General features: G+C 37.7%; 2 protein-coding genes across 2 annotated transcripts; one reads left to right on the top strand and one right to left on the bottom strand.

Moving 5' to 3' along the window:
- Window positions 1-8,017: 8,017 nt before the first annotated feature.
- agt (angiotensinogen) lies at window positions 8,018-10,174 on the top strand (the record flags this gene model as incomplete). Its single annotated transcript, XM_079248818.1, has 6 exons — window positions 8,018-8,431; window positions 8,520-8,886; window positions 9,158-9,279; window positions 9,395-9,543; window positions 9,752-9,908; window positions 9,998-10,174. The coding sequence occupies 6 exons, from the start codon at window positions 8,018-8,020 to the stop codon at window positions 10,172-10,174; spliced, it is 1,386 nt and encodes a 461-aa protein (XP_079104944.1).
- An 854-nt stretch (window positions 10,175-11,028) lies between these two features.
- On the bottom strand, window positions 11,029-20,346 carry cog2 (component of oligomeric golgi complex 2). The gene is made up of 18 exons (XM_079249300.1): window positions 20,210-20,346; window positions 19,670-19,831; window positions 19,390-19,455; window positions 19,230-19,310; window positions 18,897-19,000; window positions 18,377-18,485; window positions 17,865-18,044; window positions 17,465-17,589; window positions 17,103-17,229; window positions 16,832-16,971; window positions 15,932-15,993; window positions 15,696-15,847; window positions 15,313-15,498; window positions 15,036-15,108; window positions 14,661-14,803; window positions 12,833-12,972; window positions 12,492-12,675; window positions 11,029-12,360 (listed from the first exon to the last, which is right to left on the bottom strand). Exons 1-18 carry the CDS (start codon window positions 20,264-20,266, stop codon window positions 12,262-12,264), a joined length of 2,190 nt encoding a protein of 729 aa, XP_079105426.1. The 5' UTR covers window positions 20,267-20,346; the 3' UTR covers window positions 11,029-12,261.
- Window positions 20,347-24,201: the final 3,855 nt, after the last annotated feature.

Here is a 24,201-nt window from a genome sequence, read left to right on the forward strand (position 1 = left end):
ATGATCGAGCTCTCATTTCTTTATCACATTTCTTTTAAAATCGTAATTCTGCCCAGTTTTAAAAATGTTTATTACTCACTCCATGTATGTGAATGCCAGGTAGATTCTTTGGTCATATGCGGCTCTGAGGTGCCAGACACAATAGGCATTGTCATGGTAGTAATAGGGATGGTTAGGGCTGGAAAAGACGCCAGAGCCGAACAGAGATCCTCCACATGTCCCTGCTGATGAAGGATAAAAGGTCACTGATGAGCACAACATTGCAGAGAATAATTTTGTACATTGAGTATCTTACCTGAGGGTGTTGTTGTTGCACAGTAAGCTGTTTAAAAATGGAAAAGGTTTTAGAATGACTGAAATTGATCATAACATGTGCTGTTGCATGATAATAGACTTACAGTAGTAGTCATGACAACAGTTTCCATTGTATCTGCAGGAGCTTGTGCAAGAGCAGCTTCCCATGTGACTACCGCAGTTGTAACGACATGATGGCTGAGCTGAGAGACATTAAAATTATCCCAAAAAATGATTTAGTTAAGATTCATCATAAATAATATTCTGATTTTGTTATGTGTTATCAACAAGCTAATTAAGGGTTTCATACCTGGGGTTGGTCTATCAGTGGTAGAGTCGCAATAAGCTAAGAGAAGAGATTACAAATGACAAATTTTTCCACCTCTTTAAAACAAGATGTGCAGATATCATTTGTGTTGTAACTGTAAACGAAAACCTGCAATAAGATTTTGATCGGTGAAAAACAGGAAAGAATTTGAGGAAGCTCCATTAATTTCTGTAGATGGAGGTTTAATTGCAATATTATGACAATCGTTGTCAACAAAGTTTAGGGTTCTTTCTGGAGATACAAAAGCTTGTGGTATTTTCAGTGTTTGGTAGTTTTTATGAATTTAGTTTTACAACAGAGCAGAAAATGGCCTGTTTTTACCCCATAGGATGTGTGTCTTGTATGTTTTTACAGCTTTCCCACAACCTTTTTAGGATCAGTGATGGACCAAATTTCTGTTGTGCACCAAGTAAAAGCCAGATTTTTTTAAATCATGAAATTCACTTGTATTATAATTTTAACACGATCTAAAGAAGAACAAATTTGTAGAATTACTTTGTAAACTGATCATAATATGAAGGATGTTGCACAACATGAAACTTACAGTAGTAGTCATGACAACAGTTTCCATTGTATCTGCAGGAGCTTGTGCAAGAGCAGCTTCCCATGTAAAAACCACAGTTGTAACGACATGATGGCTGAACTGAGAGACATTAAAGTTATACCAAGAAATGATTTAGTTAAGATTTAGAATAAATAATATTCTGATTTTGTTATGTGTTATCAACAAGCTAATTAACGGTTTCATACCTGGGGTTGGTCTATCAGTGGTAGAGTCGCAGTAAGCTAGGAAAAGAGAAAAAATTTACAGATTTTTCCACCTCTTTAAAAGAAGATATGCAGACATCTTTTTTGTTGAGACTGTAAACAAAAACCTGCAATAAGATTTTGATCGGTGAAAAAAAGAAAGAATGCTCCATCAATTTCTGTAGATGGAGGTTTAATTGCAATATTATGACAAGCGTTGTCAACGAAGTTTAGGGTCCTTTCTGGAGATACAAAAGCTTGTGGTATTTTCAGTGTTTGGTAGTTTTTATGAATTTAGTTTTACAAGAGAGCAGAAAATGGCCTGTTTACCTCATAGGATGTTTGTGTTAGATGTTTTTACAGCTTTCCCACAACTTCATAGGATCAGTAAATGAGATGGACCAAATTTCTGTTGTGCACCAAGTAAAAGCTAGATTTTTTTAAATCATGAAATTTGCTTGTATTATCATCTTTACACTATCTGAAGAACAAATGTTGTAGAATTACTTTATAAACTAATCATAATATGAAGGATGTTGCACAACATGAAACTTACAGTAGTAGTCATGACAACAGTTTCCATTGTATCTGCAGGAGCTTGTGCAAGAGCAGCTTCCCATGTATCTACCACAGTTGTAACGACATGATGGCTGAGCTGAGAGACATTGAAACTGTTAAGATTTCCTGCTGGTGAAATAAGTAATAGCCTGATTTCGTCAGATATGATCAACACGTTTTTTGAAAATTTAATACCTGTTGTTGGGTTGTCAGAGGAAGACAGGCAGTAAGCTAAAAAAAAAAAAAAAGATAGAAAATATGCAAATTTTTTTACACGTCTTGTATAAAAAAATAAAGATCTTTTCTAACTCTGTGTTTTCCCATTACATATATGGAAAACTGTAAATGTTAAAGAATAGAATAGAAGAGAAGAGAAGAGAAACTTTATTGTCATTGTACAGTGGGGTACAGCAAAACCATGCTTATAAAAATAAACAGAGCCATATGAATAAATAATTGTGCAGTTATAAAGTAAATGTGTAAGCTAGAAGTTTGTGGAATTATTGAAAGTGCAATTAGTTGTTAGGGACAGCAGTCTAAACTACAGGATAGCTACACACAACTGAAAACAATCTTCTCCTGCAATTTATTAAATATGTTTGCATTATAATCTTTCAGCTGTTTGAAAAAAAAATGTTTTAGAATTACATTGTAAACTCACTGATCATAATGTGTAGAGTGTTGCATGACATGATACTTACAGTAGTAGTCATGACAACAGTTTCCATTGTATCTGCAGGAGCTTGAGCAGGAGCAGTTTCCCATGTGACTACCGCAGTTGTAACGACATGATGGCTGAGCTGAAGGAAACAGTTTAATACCAGGGTTATGTAAAAAGGCCTGAATAAAACATATAATCATTCAAGGAATAATTAGCTGCAGCCTGTCAGGCTTTTATACCTGTGATCATGGGTGGAAAAGTAGTTGTACCGCAGTAAACTGTTAAAAAATAAAAGAAAGAAAGAAAGATAAAGTATGCTGAGAAATGAGAATAGCATCTTATTTTTTGTTTTTTGTTTTTTCTCATGTTGCTATCAACATAAGGTTTTACTTGAAGTGACATCAGATGGTTGTCACATTGACACTAGCTTAAAAACTCTTTTTTTAAAAACTGTATTCATCTTACTGTTAATATCATTTAATAAGTAATATCTTACTGTGGAAAGGCAAATTGGAGCTATTTTATATGTTCTATTTTATTTCTAAGCTGCTTTCTCCATCAGTTTCCAAATCAGAAGATCAAATTCCTTAGACATTATTACATGCACATACTGTATGTGTTTTTTGTTTTGTTTTTTTTTGGTTGTTCTTTTTTTACAGTGCTTTTTGTGGGGCTAGGTTAGGGATTTGTTTGTTGTTCATTATTCTTTTAAAAAAAAGGTAAAGGTTTCGTGAAAACTGGTTTGAGTAAAGCATCAGTCCTTTAAAATTCCTTTAATTGTTCTTAAGGACTAATAAAGTACATTTTTGTGCATTTCCATAACTGCCCACCTCCATGGTCTGGACAACAATCCCCATTGTATCTACAGTGAGCAGAACAGGAACAGTTTCCAACTTGGTATCCACAGTTGTTAGCACAAGAATTTCCTATACAAAGAATAAATAAGAAGTACCACTGTTAAAATTACAGGAATAATTTATTTATTTTGCCAATACATTTAGGTATATTTGCAACACATTTGCTGTTCATGGTGAAAGATGATCATGATAACCTACCCACTACTTTGTAGCTGGCACGGAATCCGGAGTAGTTCACTGAGCCATCGCTGCTGAACCTCACAGTTAAGTAGGACCCAGTAGAGAAGAAGATGGTCTCCCCTGAGCTACAGTATCTTCCCAGAAGCCTTCCTCCAGTATTATAACCATCATAGATGTAAATGTCATCATAACTGCATTCGATGCTGTGATAGACAAAACGAAATAGCAGTTTGTGTCTAAAGTAACAGAATACATAGAAGAAATTTTTCATGCAAACACACACATATGAACACACGGACACCAACACATCAAGATTACCCATTTAAAAAGCATTCACTTACTCCACAGAACGCAACTGAAGCCGAACAACTGGAAGACCAGGTCTAATATACCATGTACAGACAGCGTTGTTTGGGTAGTTGTATGGATAGTTAGGGCTGGAAAATGTCCCACTGCTACCATACATGGTCCCTCCACAGGGTGCACCTGAAGCAAAGCAGTCAGAAAAATAAAAGCAACCGTTTAAAAAAAAAAAAAAACCTAAGCTATGGGGGTTAAGGGAAACCAAAATAACAAATAAAAGTACAATACATTGACTTTTTTTTATATAAGTGCTACCTGACGGAGTTGTTTGTGCGTCCATTTCCATAGTCTGACCTGATAAGACACACATGACAAAAAGTCAGTGTATAAATAACATGGCAAAAAACCAAAGAAATAAACATATAAAAGTGGTAAATCTTGCAACATATATATATATATATATATATATATATATATATATATATATATATATATATATATATATATATATGTATATATATATGAGCAAGACTAAAATTTCTAATGAAAAAAAGCAGATGGAAATTGTAAAAAAAAAAAAGAAAAAAGAATAAAATAAAAGCGAACAGCACCTTGCACTCCATTTGCGGAGAGCACACTGCTGAGAAACAAAAGTGACCACATGGTGAATCTGTTTGTATTCCAACCTGCTTAACTTGCAGCTTATATACTCAGCTGACTTGTTATAGCACCCATAAAGGTATTTAATACGAAATTTTAAGGTGAGATACTCAGTCATCATTGTGCATGTGAAACGGACACTTGGTTAACTGTAATAAACTGGGATTAATCATCTCAGGACACATTTGCTGAACTTTATGAAGGCTTTGGGAACCTACAACTGAGCAAATATTTGAGTTGTTTTAAGTTGGTTCAATCAGCTCTGTTACCCAAAGGTAGGAACCACCATAAAAAGACGTAATCAATGGAGCTCCAATGCAATTTATAGTTACCATGGCAACTATTAACAAAAAGCTGCCAGTTATTTTTAGCCAAATTAATGTTTTTAATCTAGCGTATTTTGATAAATAGAAGCGGCATGGAAGAAAACTGCTGCCTGAGTCAATAGTTGTGTTTACAAGGAGCACTTTTGATCCAATCAAACATCCAAACAGGATAAAAATCTATTACATAAACTTGTCAGATGATCTGTTCTGCTTTGATCTGATTAAGTGTGGGGGGGTTAACATTCACAATTGGTTCAGAAAAAAAAGAATAAATTTGATTCATTGCATTGCTTTCTCCACGTCCATGCAATCATGTCAGCTGGTATCCGATAAGACTAATTTCAAGCAGACATGTGAAACATTTGTCCAAGTAAAAGTAGTTACTGTGTACACTGTGGTCATTTGTAATCTACTGAATCTCTAAGTGTGAAAAGTTCTTCCGTCACAGAGACTGGCACAAATAAAGCAGCTTGAAGAATTTTTTTAAACTCTCCTAGTAGCCATCAAGTCAACCAGAATGACAATGAAGAGATTAAAAATCAAAGATTCCTGTATAATGACATAATACATCACATTACAGTTATATCAGACATACATTTTGTCGTCAGTCTTATTTAAAGAAAAATTTTAGTAATAATTTGTTGACTCTTTTCTTCCAGTAAAAATATTATTATAGTAACAATGTTTGTAAAAGATAAAACCAGGACTGTAAAACACTACACATTATTACAGTTGTGAGAAGATCTAGTTTAACCTGTCCTGTTTACTCAGGTGTGCAATTGAAGAATTACTGCATAAAAATCATTCATGAAGCCAAAGTTACTGAAACGTATTTTTATTGGTTAATAAAAGAACAGTCATAACATCTGAAAATTTTTTGTTTTTTTCCAGGATATGCTGGGTTTTGTGCTCCGGAAGCCAATTACACCACCACCAGGATAAGAATCCGCAGATAATCTGACGTTTCCATCGATAGGTGAGTACAGCTGGACACTCGGGATCAGTGGGGGTGAGATAAATCTGTCAATTCCGTTTTGGATGTTTATCTGTCAGGAAGTTAAATATCACCTGACAGTTCACCTGATAAACCTGTACTTTCATGACAGCGGGTCACTGTCCCACACAAAATGACAGTATGGTAGTCTTGCCTTGCGTTAAATCAAATCTAACCTACTCATAAATGTGGTGCCAGAAGCAACATCTGCATTCTAGTATTGCATTTTTAATGCACCATAATGTTGTCATTTCAGAACTGTTTATGCTAAAGAATATACTCTATTAACTTGATGTTTTTCTGGTTGGCACTTATACAAGTGATCTGCTGCCTCATAAAATACTGCCATAATGCTACTGGACCCATATTTTCTTTAATCTTTAGTTTGGTTTATATTTAATTCTAAATATCTGTTCTATTCTTATGCATATGTTTGTATCTGTATCTTTTTGTAAATTAATAAGTGTCTCTTGAAAGTTAGACACTGGGTCACCAGTATGAATAAAGGTTAAAAAAAAAAACATTAAAGGGGAATAGTTTATCATCTGAGAACTGTGATTCTTTGGTTTTAAATTGATGGTGATTTGACTTGTTTACTTGATAGGTTTGACCAATTGATTAGGCAAGATACGTCCTTTTCCAGATCATGCCATCCCCATAGACAAATAAACATCTGTATATTACAGTGACATCTGTGTTAGTCATGTTGAAAAGTTGCTTCCGTTCCACTTTTGCTAAAGTTGAGCTCTTTCACCCCTCTTGTCTTGCTTTGTCAAACCTATTGATCTATAGCAGTAAATCGTCAGTACAAAGTGGGCTGTGAGTCATGACGGCAGAGCCCCTGAGTCAATGCTTGTTAGGTTAATCTATAACCAAAAATGCAAGAACTGCTGCTGACCAAAAGCGTTTAAGTACGAGGACAGAGTCAGGACTACACTCTGAACCTCACTGAGCAGCTGCTGACACACAAGGTAAGAGCAAATTTTGACTTTATCTCAGATGATAGAGCAGTCCTGTTAGTAGTACTGCAAAATCATTAGAATCTTCTAAATCAAATAAGTGTGTTAGTGTTTCGTGAGTCTAACTTTTAAGTTTATTTTGAGGGTTTTGTCGCAAAAATACGCATCACTTTCAATTTCTGCCCCTACATTATGAACCAGATAATATACGAATTTAGTAATTCTAGAGATTGACAGAGGTAATCGATAACTATGAACCGATCATTCTTTTTACACACGTGCTTTGGTTGTGTTTCAGAACATTTGTACATGTTTTTATTGATTAGAAATCAAGGCCATGTCCTATGGCGCATATCCAAACAGAGGAAAATCTGTTGTTTGCTCACAACCTCCAAGAGTCCATCAGTCCACATGTTTAATTTTTAAGTCAAGTCAAAGCACTGTCTTTTCATTGGAGAGCATTGAATCTTTTTATTTTCCATTGTAGATATTTCAATCCTTACATTTATGTTAAAGATAACTGACTGCAATAAAATAGTCTAAAAGTTCATATTGGACTGTTTAATGATTGATCAGCACAGATAAATCTCATGCAGATTCAAAAATATCTATGGACCCTGAAATGAATTAATTCATCCTATACTTGTAGAAATCAGAGTTATGATTGCATGATTATATATATATATATATATATATGAGCACACTGTGTCTCAGGTCTGAAGTTTTCAAAATGGAATCTGTGCAAACAGCGTCCAAAAGAAATGACCAATTGGATGCAGTCAGTCCACACATAGAAGCTTATCTTAGTGTCGCAACCTCTGTTTTAGTTCATTCTTGCTCACATTCACTGATCAGCAGGACAGAAAACACACAATGAAAAAAATCAATCAGTGACTGACGTGCAGCTCTATGATCGATGCCAGTCACTGCTGTCAGAGACCCGAAACCAGATTTAGCCAGATTTGTTACTAAAGCTAAGGTTAAATTCCTGTACAGATTGTAGATAACCTTAAACTCAATACTCTTTAACAAAAAAGAGATAGTTGATAAGTTGACACACTAATTCATCTGAAAATAACAATATTTTTGTCCTTCCTTTTTCCTCTCACCCACTAAAGGGAATCTTCTTAACAAGTAACCAAAGGTAAAAATGCAGACTCTGCAGTCGCCTCTTCTAGTCCTCCTGCTGTGCTGCTGCCTCTCAGGAAGCCAAGCCAACCGTGTCTACGTTCATCCCTTCTACCTTTTTGCTGGTGAGAACATCAGCTGTGAGACCCTGCAGGATCAGACTTCTAAACCACTGGAGACACTTCCTGTCACTCCACTTGACAATGAAGTCTTGACACCAGACAGCAGGGATGCATCAAAGCTGGATGCTCATAGGCAGAATTCCACAGAGAGAAGAGCGGTTCTGGCAAAGCTGATGAACGTTTTAGGTCTTAGGATTTACGATGCTCTCAGCAGGAAGAACAGCAGTAACATCATCCTCTCTCCAATCAACACTTACGGATCACTTGTCACCCTCTACCTGGGAGCCTCCAAGAAGACTGCAAACTCATTCCAGGTTCCTGCTCTTCATTTGCTATTACACCATAGATAGTTATTTACTTTTTTCTCCTTTTTACAAATTTATTAAATTTCTCCTCTTCCAGCGGCTACTTGGCCTGAATCGTGACACAGACAGAGAAGACTGTGTGTCCTTTGTGGACGGACACAAGGTTCTCAGTACCCTGCAGGGCATTAACTCTCTGGTGGATGATGGGCCTAAAGACGAAATCAGCACACAGGTCTGGGCCTTCACCCGTAAGGACGCACAACTCTCCAGGGACTTTATTCAAGGCACGCAGGACTTCTCAGATACGTCGTTCATCCGAGGTGTGGACTTCTCCAAACCCCAGGAAGCAGAGACACTTGTGAACACTTTTGTGGAGAAGACTTCAAACGGGAAGGTGAAGAATGTCTTCAAAGATCTGAATACAAGCAGCGACCTTCTGTTCATGTCCTCCTTCTCCTTCCAAGGTCTGTATCTTCTGGCTTCATTTGACAGAATATTCATGTTTAAGGAAATAACAGTGAAGAGTAACTCCTAACCTTAGAATAACATTTTTATGCATCGCCAAGAACACATTCTCAACATCTGACAGTATTGATGTATCCTAAAAAGCTTGTCGAATACACAATAAATTGACTTTGAAGTGGCGTAAAAGCCTATATAACAATCTAGAACCCTACAAATAACAATGCCATGAACAACCTCCAGTAACTTCATTCTTCTGTCATGTCTGTTCAGGTAACTGGATGACAGCCTTTCACCCAGAGAAGACTTCCCTGCAGGAGTTTCACGTGGGTGAAACGACAGTAACGACTCCCTTTATGACCAACACAGGAGTTTACCACTACCTAAATGATAAGGTAAATCTAAATTCAAGAGTTATGTGGGCTCATTTATGTATTTGTGTTTACTGCATTAATGCAGCCATAAAACAATAAGCAGTTTAAATAATATTCTTGCTTTGTTCATCTGAAGATGAGGAGGTGCACTGTTGTGAAGCTCTCTCTGAGCAAACGTTCCCACACGTTGCTGGTCCTGCCTCATGAAGGCGTCAGCCTCCGTGACATCGAGTCAAAGCTGCTCACTGATGTCATGTCTAGCTGGCGCCAAAACCTCCAAGAAGGGTTAGTATGATACTTTTCAAGTAAGGATGTCCCTATTACATGCTGACAGACTGCAAGTCTTTGTACCATTTTATTAGCTTCAGGTTAATAAACCAAAGTTAGTGCGCATTATTCAGTCATGTAAAATACAATCCTGTTTTAGTTTATAAATGTTTTATTTAAAAATGAAAGCTAACAATAAAAATGTACAAATTTTATTTTTTTTCAGTCTGCTTGAGCTGTCACTACCAAAGTTCTCCATGTCATCTGAGACTGACCTACGGGATTTGCTGGCAAGCATGAATCCAGTGATCGAGACAGAGTTGTTGGGCTCCGGGGCTGAGTTCAACCAGCTCAGTAACATCAAACCTTTCACAATAAATAAAGTAAACCACATGTGCATTCAGCTTGTGCTTATATAAAACCGATTCACTAAGTATTTGTGTAATCAATGGTTCTCTCCATCTCCTCTCAGGCCATCAACAAGGTGCTGTTTGAGATGTCGGAGGAGGGAGCAGAACCTCAGGACAAGAAGCCGGAAGCAGGCGTCCCTCTGAAGCTATCATTCAACAGACCTTTCTTCTTCTCTGTCGTTGAAGGATATTATAACTCCATCCTCATCCTGGGCAAGATCACCAATCCTACTCATTAATGGTGGATCGCACTTAACATGAACAAAATGTTAGACATTAAAGATGTCTAACGTACCAGATCCACTTCATTATATTGCATCATATCGACTACAACTAACTTCATGCAGAGAAAGAATATGAGTGTATTCAGTATTAAAAATTTATTATTTTCACAACATAGGTGAACTCTGAACAAGCTAAAGCAAGAGTCCATCTCAATATTTATAAAAACTCGTTAACTTCAGCGACTTTTTTTCAGTTGGTTTGTTAAAAATTCTTGTTTTTCTTTTCTGAAGTTTAAATTCTGTAGTCATGGTTGTCTACTTCTATATCAGACTTCTTGTACATTGTGTTTGAGAGACTATTTTTGTTTTGTTGTGATTTTTGATGACTGAAATAAAAACATTTCTTAATTTAACTCAAATGTTCCTTCTTACATTTGGCCTTTGAGGTCAACACAATTAAACAGTTTCAACTTTTATCGACTGAGACAAGGGAGAAACTTTTACCTTAACTTAGTGATTTGGTATTCTCATATATTTACCACTTTATTTTGAAAATTTTATCTATCAAACTCACTTGTTCTGTAGAGGAAGACAATGCCATACTTTTTGCATTAAAACATTAAAATAAATGCAAAGTGGTAGAGCCACACCATTTGTAATTAACAAAATTAGCTGATATTTACACTTTTCCCTCTTATATACTGAGCACAATACATTAAAATGGTTAAATGTTGCACCAAAAATAAACCAAGTCTAAGATCACACAGTTTGTATTCATTACATCTTCATAGTTTATTTCAGTAAAGAGCCGAATAACGGTCAATAAAACAAAACATAATCAGTACCTTTCAACCAAACTTTAATGCCAAATGAATGAATGCTGGTCCTAATATGCATAAAACATTACGTAAAAAAATTCCATCGGTACTCAGTTTCATGAAACTGGATTGTTTGAGAATTCCTCCACAAAGATAAGACAGAAGTACAGATTTAAGTCAAAATTAGTTTGATTTATAGCTGCCATTTTCTTTAAAGATCCTTGTTTAACCATTACCATTGTGCTTTTTTATTTTGTTGCATACTTTTGCGAACTTTGTACATTGTCAATATGCCAACATTTAGTTGTTACTTTCTGTATTCTGAGGAACAAAGCTCCCACTTGGGTAATCAGAGTACCGTACTGTAGTTTTGAAGGTATTAAAAGAGAGATTTAGGTTTCCTCCACCAAGTATAAATTTTTCTTATAATACTTAAACCTGACTAAATCTTTCAATATAGATAGTTTTAAATGAAAATAAATGATCATTTCAGGACAATGTGGTTTTGACATCATATGAAAATGAACATGATATAAACCAGTATAACCACTGTAACAAATTAGCTGTCACCCTGTTTAAATAGCATTCCTGGTTGTTAATAAATGTAACATCCTTCTGACCTACTATTTATATAGTAAATTAAGCTAGACGGCATTTCATCAAAATCTTTAAATCTGTAACGGCTGTCATGAGGCTTTAATGTGGAAAAAGTACTGTATATTACAAGCTGTTAATACTGAAGGGGGGGGACTGAACACACACTTATTTAGTAAAGTATCCAAATTCCTTCAGTTTATTCTCGCTAAATAATGTTCAACAATCCATTTTATAACTTTAACTGGAGCGTGTACATGATATGCATAAATATTTATCTGAAATTAAACAGAAGTTAGACTAATATTCTCCATCTTACAGTCTCCCTTTCCAAATGAGATGAGGCTGCTGCTGTGAAAACAGTTTGACCCCAACATATAATCAGTACAAGTATGTCGAGAATAGTACATTCAGCATGCAGTATACCGTAAACAACAGCACCATGTACTCCCTTGTATCCATATTGTCTACAGCAGATTGCCAGTTCCTTGTCTATTTTAAGTATTTGTGCACCATAGCTCTGCAGTTTGCATAATCAATTTATTAATCTCATCATTATAATCTCACTGACTCCAATCATAGTATAGCTTCTGCCTTGACTGGGCTGTTTTTTTCTTCAAGTTTCCAGATAATGTGAAGACAAATGCAGCATGTTTAAGGGGTTTTCAGTCACTGTGGAGTCTTTCTTTTTTACTGGCTCTGTTCAGCGAGCTCTCGGGCCTCTTTCACAAGATCCATCAGGGTAGAGAACATGGAGATGTCATTTGGCTGAAGACCCATTTTCTGGATCTGAAACAATAGAGAACAATGACAGCAACAATGAGCAATGTTTGCAACTTCAGTAATACTTGCTAATTATGTATACATGTTAATAATATGTCTGGTTTGTTAAGACATTTGTACATCTATATGACACTTGCCTGTTCTCCCAAGTATTCCACATCCAGTGCAAGCTGAAGACGAATTTTACCGTCGTCTGTGAGTCCACCATTTGTTCCTGCTGAGGTATTCGCAGAAGCACCCTTTCTGGCTTGCTTTAAACGCTTCAAACTTTCTTCCATCTTTCTCACTGAGCTCAGCACTTCTGAGATAGTCTCATAGTACCTAAACACAAAGTGGAAAACAGAAGTGAGAAATTATGGCCAGATTTTTATTGTCATTACAGAAGAATTCTTCAGAACTGAAACATCTGACTCTTGAATTACTTACTGTCATTGTATCTGGATCTATTTACGCACATAGGTGTGCATTTTAAACTTACTTCTGTGTGCATTCAGACAGTGCAACTCTCAGCCATTCTTGTGCCGTGTGGGGGGTGACCAGCCCAGTGGAATCAGTCAGCAGCTGATGTAACGGCTGTAACGCGTTATCCATGTATGCTGATGCACGCACTGGTAGATCCTTCACAGAAAACGTCAACGTTAGAATGTTAAAAACAAAATCAGCTATCATTATTATTAATTATTATTATTTTAGATGAGCTTCTGTTAAAATCCTGATCAAACATGAAAAGAAGACAACACTCAAGACATTTTTGGAAAGGACAGAATTTTTAAGAAGTTAAAGTAGTATGCTAGGTGTAGCAACTACCATTACAATATTATCACACAGGCAATAATATAAATCTAATTCATTTACATTTTTGCCGATTCATTGAAGTAGCAACAGGCTACTCAGCAAAATACTAAGCTGACATCACATAGCCTACTGCAGGCATTGAGTAAATGTAGATTAATGGGTCATAAGGAGATTCTCATAACCATCCATCCATCCATCCATCCATCGCCGCTTATCCGGGCTCGGGTTGTGGGGGCAGCAGCCTCAGCAGGGAAGCCCAGACTTCCCTCTCCCTAACCACATCTGCGGGGGGGATCCCAAGGTGTTCCCAGGCCAGCCGAGAGATATAATCCCTCCAGCGTGTCCTGGGTCTTCCCCGGGGTCTCCTCCCAGAGGGACGTGCTCCGTACCCCTCACCAGGGAGGCATCCTGACCAGATGCCCGAGCCACCTCAACTGGTTCCTCTTGATGCAAGGGAACAGCGGCTCTACTCTGAGTCCCTCCCGGATGACTGAGCTCCTCACCCTATCTCTAAGGGAGAGCCCGGCCACCCTGCGGAGGAAACTCATTTCAGCCGCCTGTATACCAGATCTCGTTCTTTCGGTCACGATCCACAGCTCATGACCATAGGTGAGAGTAGGAACGTAGATCGACTGGTAAATCAAGAGCTTTGCCTTCTGGCTCAGCTCCTTCTTCACCACGACAGACCGGCGCAGAGCCCGCATTACTGCAGACGCTGCACCGATCCGTCTGTCAATCTCACGCTCCATCCTTCCCTCACTCATAAACAAGACCCCGAGATATTTAAACTCCTCCACTTGAGGCAGGACCTCACTCCCGACCCAGAGAGGGCAATCCACCCTATTCCGGATTTGGAGGAGCTGACTCTCATCCCAACCCCAACTCTCATAACAGCAATGTAAAAAAAACAACTTCATACAGTTGTGCAGTATAAAATAAAAACACACTGATTCAGAGGTTTAGATGTGAAGACAGCCTCTATATCAGCAGCAAGGCATTAGTCATTACAGTGTTAGCATGCTGATGCTGTTCATTCTGCAAAAATAAACAGCATGCTTTATCTTTGCAGAATGAACAAAGTTTACAAACATTTCAACAAATAAAGTTCATCAACAAGAAAAAACATTGTCATTAAAGCAAATAAAATGCTGAGCCACATTGCAGTGAGGCAGCAGTAGGATTCAAATAGGTTGCGTACTGCAAATGCATACACTGAAACCGTCTTCAGTTCATTACTAGTTTCCATGTTAGAAGCCAAAAATAATTAAGCACTCCATGCAGACAGACCTCATTTGACAATTGCATTCATACGTTCATAAGGACCACCAGTCAGTCAAGATGTAACCAACTACTGCGTATAAAAAGTGGAAGTCTGACCTTTAAACAATGCATTTCCATCAAAACATAACAATTTGATCACCCAGGGTATTGTCTAAATCAAATAAATATCACTCCAGTGGTTGCTCGGAGACATATGAGAGTATATTAGATGATGAAACACATCCACTAACTTTATTAGTCCGGCGGTAGAGTCGTGGAACCTCAGAGGCACTTTTCAGGAAACGGCAGCAGCGTTCAGTCAGATGCTGCGTCATCCTTGTGTTCAGAGAGGGAATGCTGCTTGACAGACAAGCCTTAGAGTCTGTCAGAGCATCTGACACAGAAAAGAGTAATTGTAAATACACAAGTACACACAATCTGAGTGTGAGTCATTGGGGAGAGCAGAAAACAATGAGTGAAAGGACGACTCAATTATCATATTAAAATTTTAATAAGATGTTTAATTTTTTTTAAATGTGATGGAAGAGCATTTATGACTACATCTCTAAAGGAATAGGCTGCACAGACAGTTATATTATAACAAAATTACTGTATGGACAACTTACCTTCCACAGCAGCAAAGTTTTTAAAACCCATGGCCTCTAACCGCTGCCTGACCATCTCTGACAACTCTGGGATCTAGGAGAAATGCAGATTTTTTTTTATCAAAAACAGCAAAAAGGAAACTAAAATTCTGTTAACTCAGTGAACCTGAAGTTGAGTGAAAGCCAGACAGATAGCTACACAGACCAGTGGAAAACTGGAAGTGCATCAGTAAGGAAGGTTTAGGATAAGTTGAAGCTATAGTTGTAAATAATATGTAATTAGTTTGGGTGTGTGAACCTGCTCCTGCAGCTTCTGGATGTCTGCTGCAATGTAAACCAACTGTTTGGTGGACAAAGAGGTGGGACTTCCACTTTCACTGCCACCTTCATCCAGTGACGTTCGGCTGGATGTGGAGGAGGCTGAGCTCGGTAGTGGCCTGACTGGCTCCTTGGGTACCTCAAGAGCTGGAGATTTTGTCAACACCTACACAAAAACCCATCACAGTGAAACAAGATCAAGCAGGTGCAACTGGCAAGTCACTGAACTGTGCTAAACAGGATCAGTCAAACAAAAATTAGTAGGATTGCATAAGAATGCATTTCTGACTCAATGTATCACCACACCTGCACACATTGATATTGCTATATGGACGAATTCTTTCATTTCTAGTTTGAGTTTACCTCATCAAGAAACTTGGCATATCGGGAGTAAAGCTGCAGTGTCAGCTTCCAGAAGCGATGAGCCAGAGGTGACAAATAAACCTTGTCTGACCAACACCTCACTAAACAGACCCACAACACCTCGGATACCTGCAGGTTGTACGCACTACCAGCTGGAAGTACACAAAAAAAACAGACATAATGCAGACAAGGTACTTGGTAAACAGTGATGCAGGTGATCTTGAACTAATTTCCACCTGGTGCTGCTTCTAATCCGTCACTTATGGCATTCTCCAAGCGCCCAGCTATTTCCTTGTAGCTGAAAAACAAGGTGAAGTATGTAAACAAGGGAGAGGACAATGTGTTATCAGTGTGCTTCTTACATCAGCTCCAAAACAAACACAACCACTAACATGTGCACTGGAAATTTTCCACTTCCTGAAAAAACTGAACTACAAAGGTTTACACTGTCAAATGGCCATGCAGGACCTAATATTTGCTTTGATGTGCAATGGTGAATCTGCATGTTGTGTACATTACAGTGTACGTGTGGTGGAGGTTGACAAACACCAGAAAACTTATGTACTTTTTCACATGGATCAATGGCCTTTATGTCAAGGTCTCGCGTCATGTTTATGAGTTATGTTTAATCATAATTTAAACTTACACACATCCACAATTGATGTTTTGTGTGGAGTCATCAACCTGTTTGATGACCGCAGCCATAAGCAATTTCCCCAGATTCACATAAAACTGTGTTTTGTTAAAGTACTGAGTTCCTGCCAACCTGCCTTTATCTCCTGAAAATGCTGACAAGGCCGCAGCTTTAATCAAAATTTGTCTCTTGAGCCCTGAAAACAAAACCTGTCAATTCTACAAAGCACGTGCTGTGCAGAAACTGCACTTCCACTGGTATCTATCTATATTCCTCAAACACAGACTAAAATATTTCTATGCAATGCTTCGTGTCCACTGATGCTGTATTCTTAACTAAATAACCCATTAGCTTATTAAACATTTAAAATCTCAAAGTATTTTGTTAAATAAGTGCAGATGTGACAATGTGGGCAAAAGTCTTGGGGTGTGTAGTGTTCTATGTAAAAGACAGATTTCAATATGCAAAACGGAACAGGCAAACAGATTCAGGTAATATTCACCGTAGCTGAAAGTAAACAGGAAGGTTCCATTTGTTGTGAAAGCTGGTATAAGAAAGGTGAACTCTCAGTCTCTTCACGCTGGCCTGTGAGCTGCACTGTCGTTCAAAGCGCCGCACAAACTCCATGCTCACGCTGTAACGCTGGAGGAAAATTTTTAAAAAATTACAAATTAAAAATACAAATTGGGACTTTTTTCAGCCATACACAAGTTACTAAATATTTGCAAAGTGAATTTTTAACCCCCCAAAAAAAGACTATTTTGCAACTTTACCTCATAAAATATATCAGGGTTTCCAGGATTAAAGATGTAGGCCAGCCTTTCCTCTATTCCTCTGATCATCTCCGGCCAGACCGAATTCACCAAGAAGTCATAACCTGGCACCGTGTCGGCTTTGTCACTGAGAAGAAAGGGATGATTTTTCTTACTGATTCATTTCATGTGTTGCAGTCTGAGATTTATACCTGTGGCTGGTGAGTGAATGTACATAACAAACTTAAATCAAGTTTATGTAATGAGGCTCTCACATGATCTTGTGAACCAGATGAACACAACAGGAGGAGGATTAAAATTAAAATGTTAAAGACTTGATTTTTTATTGGAATTAATGTACATTTTCAATTCAAGATTAATACCTGGATATGGAGCCTCCAGTCACCTCTCTGAGCAGTCTGCAGTGGTGAGGAACAAAGTCCAACAGTCTGGAGTACATAAGCTGGAGACCACTTGGACTGGACTTCACCGCTTCTTCTATTATCACCTACCGGTAAAATGAAAGAAAAAAGGCAGGGAGTCATTATAACTTTTATAAGTAGGATATAATGTATATTTGAAAAAAACAAAACAAAGAATCACCGTTTACATAGTACAATATATTTCCATATTAACTATCAACCAGTACTTCTGTTATTAACACAAGCACTTTACTTATATGGTCTCCCCAAATGTGAACCTATTTCCATTTTAACCTTTTGTATTAAAACATTTTACTCAACAAATAAGCTAATATAATAAAACGATATTTCCAGTGCTTACCTGATCCATGTATGGTTTGACTAGAACCTGTCCCACCAGAGTCTCAGCATCTCGAGTCTTGTCTATAGTGGCGTATGTCCTCAGGCAGTGACGCACCATGTCCACATTGGACGTCTGTAAGCCTTCGATCAACAGGCCTTCCAGAGACTGCTGCAGCATTGAGGTTATCCCTGCAATACGCTGTCAAAGCACAACAACCGGGATCATGGCTTAGAAGGATGCTTTCTTTATAGACAGTATACAGTAGATGGTGGCACGGACATCTCAGTGAGACTGAAATGGCTGAATAAACGCTGACAGTTACTGAAAAATAATCAAAGATTAAAAAATATTTCATTTTTACAAAAAGAAAATAATAATGTATAGTACATTATTTCACAATAAAATATCATTTGTGATCATCTTATTGAGGTTATTTTGATGGGTTGAAAGAAGAATGGGCATTAAATTAACTGATAGACAAGTGGCTTATTTGATTTTCAGCTGTTTGTGACTGACTTACTAGTACTTACAGGTCTAACTTTGTCCAGTAGCGGCATGCCTTTGCTTTGTACTGCGTGAAACTGCAGCTGGTTGAACTCTGTAGCAATCCTCTCTAGAATTTGACCTGCTAATAAAGGACTAAACATAGATAACGAGGATGTAAATAACACTTGCAGATATATGGAAAGAGATATGTTATTATAACAAATGTAACTCCCTGTAATGACCATATTAAACTAGTCTGAACCTCTGATGTACTCAACTGTGTATTTGCCTAAATGCAATGCTTAATATTTGCACAATGACATTTGTGAAGAAAAAAATAGGATGTTGTGTGCAAAAAAGGAAATAAAACATAAAACATCTTTGTAAATTACAATTTAAAAATTTGACAAAAAAGCTAGACTTTTACAACTGGATTTGTTTTTGGATCATTTTATACTGTTTGCATTGTACCTAGTTAATCACTAAACACTGGAAATGTAGTCACATTACCTTAAAACTTTACTAACTGATACCATAAATTTGTTTAGCTTATCAGTTTCCCACCTGCTGATTTCCAGAGAATTGGATTCCTTGGAGTTTTGTGAGTGGAGGATCTTCTCGATCTTCTCCACTGACCGCACCACTTGAATAAGCCTCAATACACACACCTGACAAAAATGCGAGGAAAGTAACTGTTAAAGATCATCAATCAAACTATAGTATTTATATGTTATTTCCTACATTACAAACATGAAGTTGTAAACTAATTTAAAAAAAACAACTGTGTCATGTATTTTGTCTTAAATATAACTTGTATTTGCTGATATGATTATCATCAGAACAACAAGCATAAAATGGAGTATGATTCAAATATAAAGTCATATATAGGACCAAAACCTTTTTTTTCTGCAGGTCCTCCTGTTTGGACAGCTGGCTGTCAATAGCCTGTATCACTTCACTAACACAGGAGCGGAGACTCTGAAATTAACAGGAAAATATATTAAGAATCTTGAGGCTGGAGTTACGGTTACGAAGCGTATTTATTTGAGGCACTTACCATGACCTCCTCTCGCAACTGTCCTAAAGGCACAGTGAGCTGATTGAGGGCTTTGTCCATCCCCACCTGAGATGAAGAAGCAGAGATCAGATTACCGGCAGCATGCATTCACAAAAACAGTTTACTTAAACAGACAAAAACTGTGCAAAAGCATATTAAGTAGGAATCATCAAGCTTGAGTTCAAGACTTATGTTAACACCAATGCTAGAATAACAACTGGCATATTGTTCATGTCTCTTCATGAACATAACTTTGTTGCTATATTTGATGATAACTAACCAGATTGGTAGAAAGGTTAACAAAATCTGCATAGTCCTTGTTGATGAGCTCCACCATGGCTGTTTTCAACAGCTTGTAGTAAAGCTCCAGGTCTTCTCTCATCTCTTCCAGCTGCACCTGCTTTCTACAGTCAGCCACAAACTGGTCAACATCAAAGTCATCCTGCAGGCAGAAAGAACGAAAACATGCAGAAAGCGCTGACTTGTTAACCCAGTTAACAGAAAAATAAAATGACATATGTCACATGTCAAGAAAAGTTGTACTAGAGAAACAAATGACATAAGGATTTACCGTGGCCGAAAACATTTACTGATAATGATTGCGTTTTGTGCCCAGTAATGGTGAGGTTTGGGAATTAAAACTATCGGTATGTGAATTAAATGTGTTATTCGCTGATTATAGACAGTGGCAAATGAAAACCCTGAAACGTAAGCACCAAGTGATAAAAGTAAACTATCGATAGCTAGTTGGATGCTAACTAGTTTGACAACAAAGCTAACGTTAGCGGTATAAAATAAACCCTCATTGAAATAGTCTTACCTTCATAAAAACATCCTTGTCGAAGCAAAGAGAATCAGGTCCCTTTGGTAGATTCATTTTCAATTATAAAAGATAGTTAGATATAATATACACAGATAGGTGACAAGCCTTGAATTAGCCGCTACAGCCAAGCTTCCGCAAACATGGCAAGAGTACCAACGAAGAAGAGAAGGGACCTCCAAATGATCCGATTACGACCTCTAGTGGGCGGTGTTACGTATTGCAAGACCACAGAGAATTGGGAGTGCGAGGAGCACCCAGTGGGTGTAGTGTATGTTTGGAGAGTTTGGAATCTGGAATCTGATTTGTTTTTGCTTGTTTTTATGAGTTAACATAACCGAGAAGTGTTAAGCCTAAATTACAGAGATGACCCTTCTAGTTAAAAAGAAAATCAATATTACTTGTGATTGTCTAAAGCAGTGTTTTTCAACTTTTTTTGAACCAAGGCACACTTTTTCTCACTGAAAAATCACGAGGCACACCACAAACCAAAATGTTGGGGGTTTTTTTTAAGTCCATATTATTAATATAAAGTCCATCTTGTCAAAGCCTCTTGCATAGAAATCAGATAAACACAAGAAGATGGAATTTTATCTTTCACGGGGGCCTGTTTGGATGAACACAGAGCTGCTTTTTAGACCACTTATTCTTTTTTTTTTTTTTCATTCATCAGTTGGGTAATTTCTCAGGGCACACCTGATGATTTCTCACGGCACAGTGGTTGAAAAACACTGGTCTAAAGAACCCTGCTGCTCACAAAGCCTAATCACTAGAACCTCATCATTTCATCACATTACCCCTATCTTTCCGCAGCTTCACTGGCTCCCCATTAACTCCTGTATCATATTCAAAATTATCCTATTCCCTTTCAAAGCCATTCACAATCTTGCCCCTCCATATCTATCTACATTGATCCACACTGCAACACCTTCTCGCTCTCTCAGATCTTCATCCACTTCACCGTCCCCATCCCTCGTCGGGTTACCATGGGGAGCAGGGCTTTCAGTTGCTCTGCTCCAAAACTCTGGAACTCCCTTCCACCTGAACATCACATCCCTTGCTACTTTTAAAACTGATCTCAAGACTCATTTGTTTAAACTTGATTACAATCTTTGATCATTCCATATCATTTGTCTCATTGTTTTATTTGCTGCTTTTAACTGAGTTAACTGATTTTTTTTTTACTATCTAATCTGTCTGTTTTATTGTTTGTTCTTATTGCATTGATTTGTAAGCGGTCTTGGGTTTCACATACCAGTTAGGTATGGGTCAGTAGCAATAACTGGGTGTTCAACCCAAACCATTCCACTTTTGTAGGACCTTTCCGTTGGAGTCCGTGAAAAGATGCAGTTCTGACAGTTAATGTTTTGCAATTAATCGACACAACTTGATCAAATTAAGCAAGTAATATTCTCATGTTGTCCATGAACGAGTTGGCTGTTGTTGTGAATGAAAACAAAAACAACTACTTTCTAATCATACCACGAGGAACAGCCTATTAGGCTTGCAATATCTGTTTCCCAAACACCAGAGACAAAGTGAATGAATTTGCAGATGCCTTACCAGAAATAGGACTGTACTTTGGCACCTTGTTAAAGTGACTGAACCTGCAGAATATGTTTGTTATACAGCTGAAGCCAATAAAACTTGGAACAGGTAAACTCAAAGTATGTCAGACCTGAATAAGACAATAAAAACATTCACATTATCCCCTGCCAATCCGCAGTGTCATCACAACTAAGCTAGCAGAAGCTATATATTTTTCTGTCATGGATGCAAGGTGTGGCCATTAAAATGATCGACAAATCTTCCAAATTCTCAACCTTTACTACCATATTTGGATGCTAGTGCTGCTTGGGGTTGCCTTTTGGTCTGTTATCAGCACAAGATGAATTCCAAAGAAAAATTCACAAGCTCCAGGCCGAGAAAGAGCACTTTAACATTTGACCATTTTCCACCACTAGAAGGCAGGGCAGACATGTGATCTTCAATGTAACTTAAGTTATATGGACTGTGAGTCGTGGCGGGGTGTCAGGAGGTAATAAGGAAAAAACTTGCAATGTATCATAACAATTTCTTTCCCTGTTGAAGCAAAGCAATCTAGCAACAGTGGAAGTGTTGGAAATCACTGTGTGTCTATTCATAATAATCATATACCCAAAGCATTTCTTGTGGGAGATGAAAACTCTGAAGCTTTATCTAACCAAAGTCGGGGAGGCAGAATTAAAATATTTAGTAGAATTTCTGGACATGATCAAGGCAACAAGTGTTTAAAATACAGGACTAAAAACATGTGGGAGGAGAAGAGGTCCAAATAGCGCAAAAAATATATTTGAAAAATGCAGACAAAGGTGTGCTTGAGACCAGTTTGTAATGGTTAACTACTTGTTTAACTACTTGTCTTTCTAAAAAAAAAAAAAAAAATCCCCTTCGCAAACAAGCCTTTAGGAAAATGAAAGAACTGGTCACGTAGAAGCAAGGACCTATCCTAATGTACTTTAATCCTGCAAAACAGTTGAAACTCCAAGTAGACTGCAGGACAGTAAGCCCATCAGTTAGGCCTCAAAATCACTGACAGCAGTCTACAGCAGTCTAGTACACCCAAATCAAGGAGCTGTAATGCAATTCTGTTTAGCTCAAATGCTTTCACCACTATTGTGTAAAGGCAACATCTCCTTGGCAAAAGCTATCACAAACTACTAGAAGCCACCATGCAGAAACCACATGAAGCAGCACCTCCTGGACGTCAAAGTACACTAAAGACACATTGTCAAGAAGGTTATTGTCTGATGAAGGTAACAGCCTCAGTGCAGAAATGGACATTCAGGAAACATTCTTTGAAGCAGCCCATAAGTCAGCAACATCAGCCTTGTGGAAATCCAAAAGGAAACTGGCAAAGACTCAGCTAACTCACTGTGCAGAACTCCATTGGCTATTGGATCAATTATTATGAGCCAGGTGTGTCAGACAAGGGATACATCTAAAACCTGCAGGACATCAGACGTCGAGGACCGACTTTGGACACCCCTGGCCAAAGGAGAGGAAAAGTCCTCAAACTGCAGCAGAGTACTGGGATTACAGTGATCAATTATCTGTGATTAACGACATTGTGTTCAAAGGCGAGAAGATCATCATTCCATGGACATAAAAATGTAAAAAGAGAGTATGTGACATACTTTTCTGAAAACATCTTGAAAAATGCACTTCATGTCTTCAACATTATCCTAAAAACAAAAGAACCAATGATTACACACAAGATTCCAGAGAGGCCATGGCAAGTTGTTGGATCAGATTTATGCACTTTGAATAATGAAAAATACATGGTTGCTGTTGATTATTACAGGTGACATTTTGAACTAGGCAAAGCAAATAGCCAACAAAATTCCATTATCCAGAAACCACATCATCCACAAAGCAACAGACTTGCTGAGAAGTATGTACGTATAGCTAAAGAATAATTTTACACAAGCAAGAATGACAACAAAGACATTTACTCTAGCATTTTGGAGTGCAGCAGATCCCCGACGTAATGTCCATGAGTCACAGACGAAGATAAACCCCTCCATGAATACACCGTCAATTACTACTTCAAACTATGAATTGCCACAAGATGCACCAGAATAGACTTTTACAGCAACTATGACAAGTAGTGTGAAAAATCTGCTAAGCCACTCACACAACAATGTGTCGAATGTGAGGCTCTAAGAACATGGTTGTTAGAAACCTGCTGTTATCATGAGAAAGATACAATGTCCGTAATAAAGAAAGTCAAGAGTACTGATAAATCAAAAAACAAAAATAAACATCCGCGACACAACCATGAACACAAACACCCAAACGCAAACACAACATTCCCCCTACACCTTTGTAGAACCTGTTTTGGATGTAAAGCTAAGCCCAGTAGTGTAGTGAAAGTCAGAGTTTATGATTGAGTCATACTTCACATCACACAGTCCTGCGTATTTAACAAGCAATATTGAATGTTTACCATG

This window comes from Telmatherina bonti (genome assembly GCF_933228915.1).
Source record: "Telmatherina bonti genome assembly, chromosome: 11".
NCBI lineage: Eukaryota > Metazoa > Chordata > Actinopteri > Atheriniformes > Telmatherinidae > Telmatherina > Telmatherina bonti.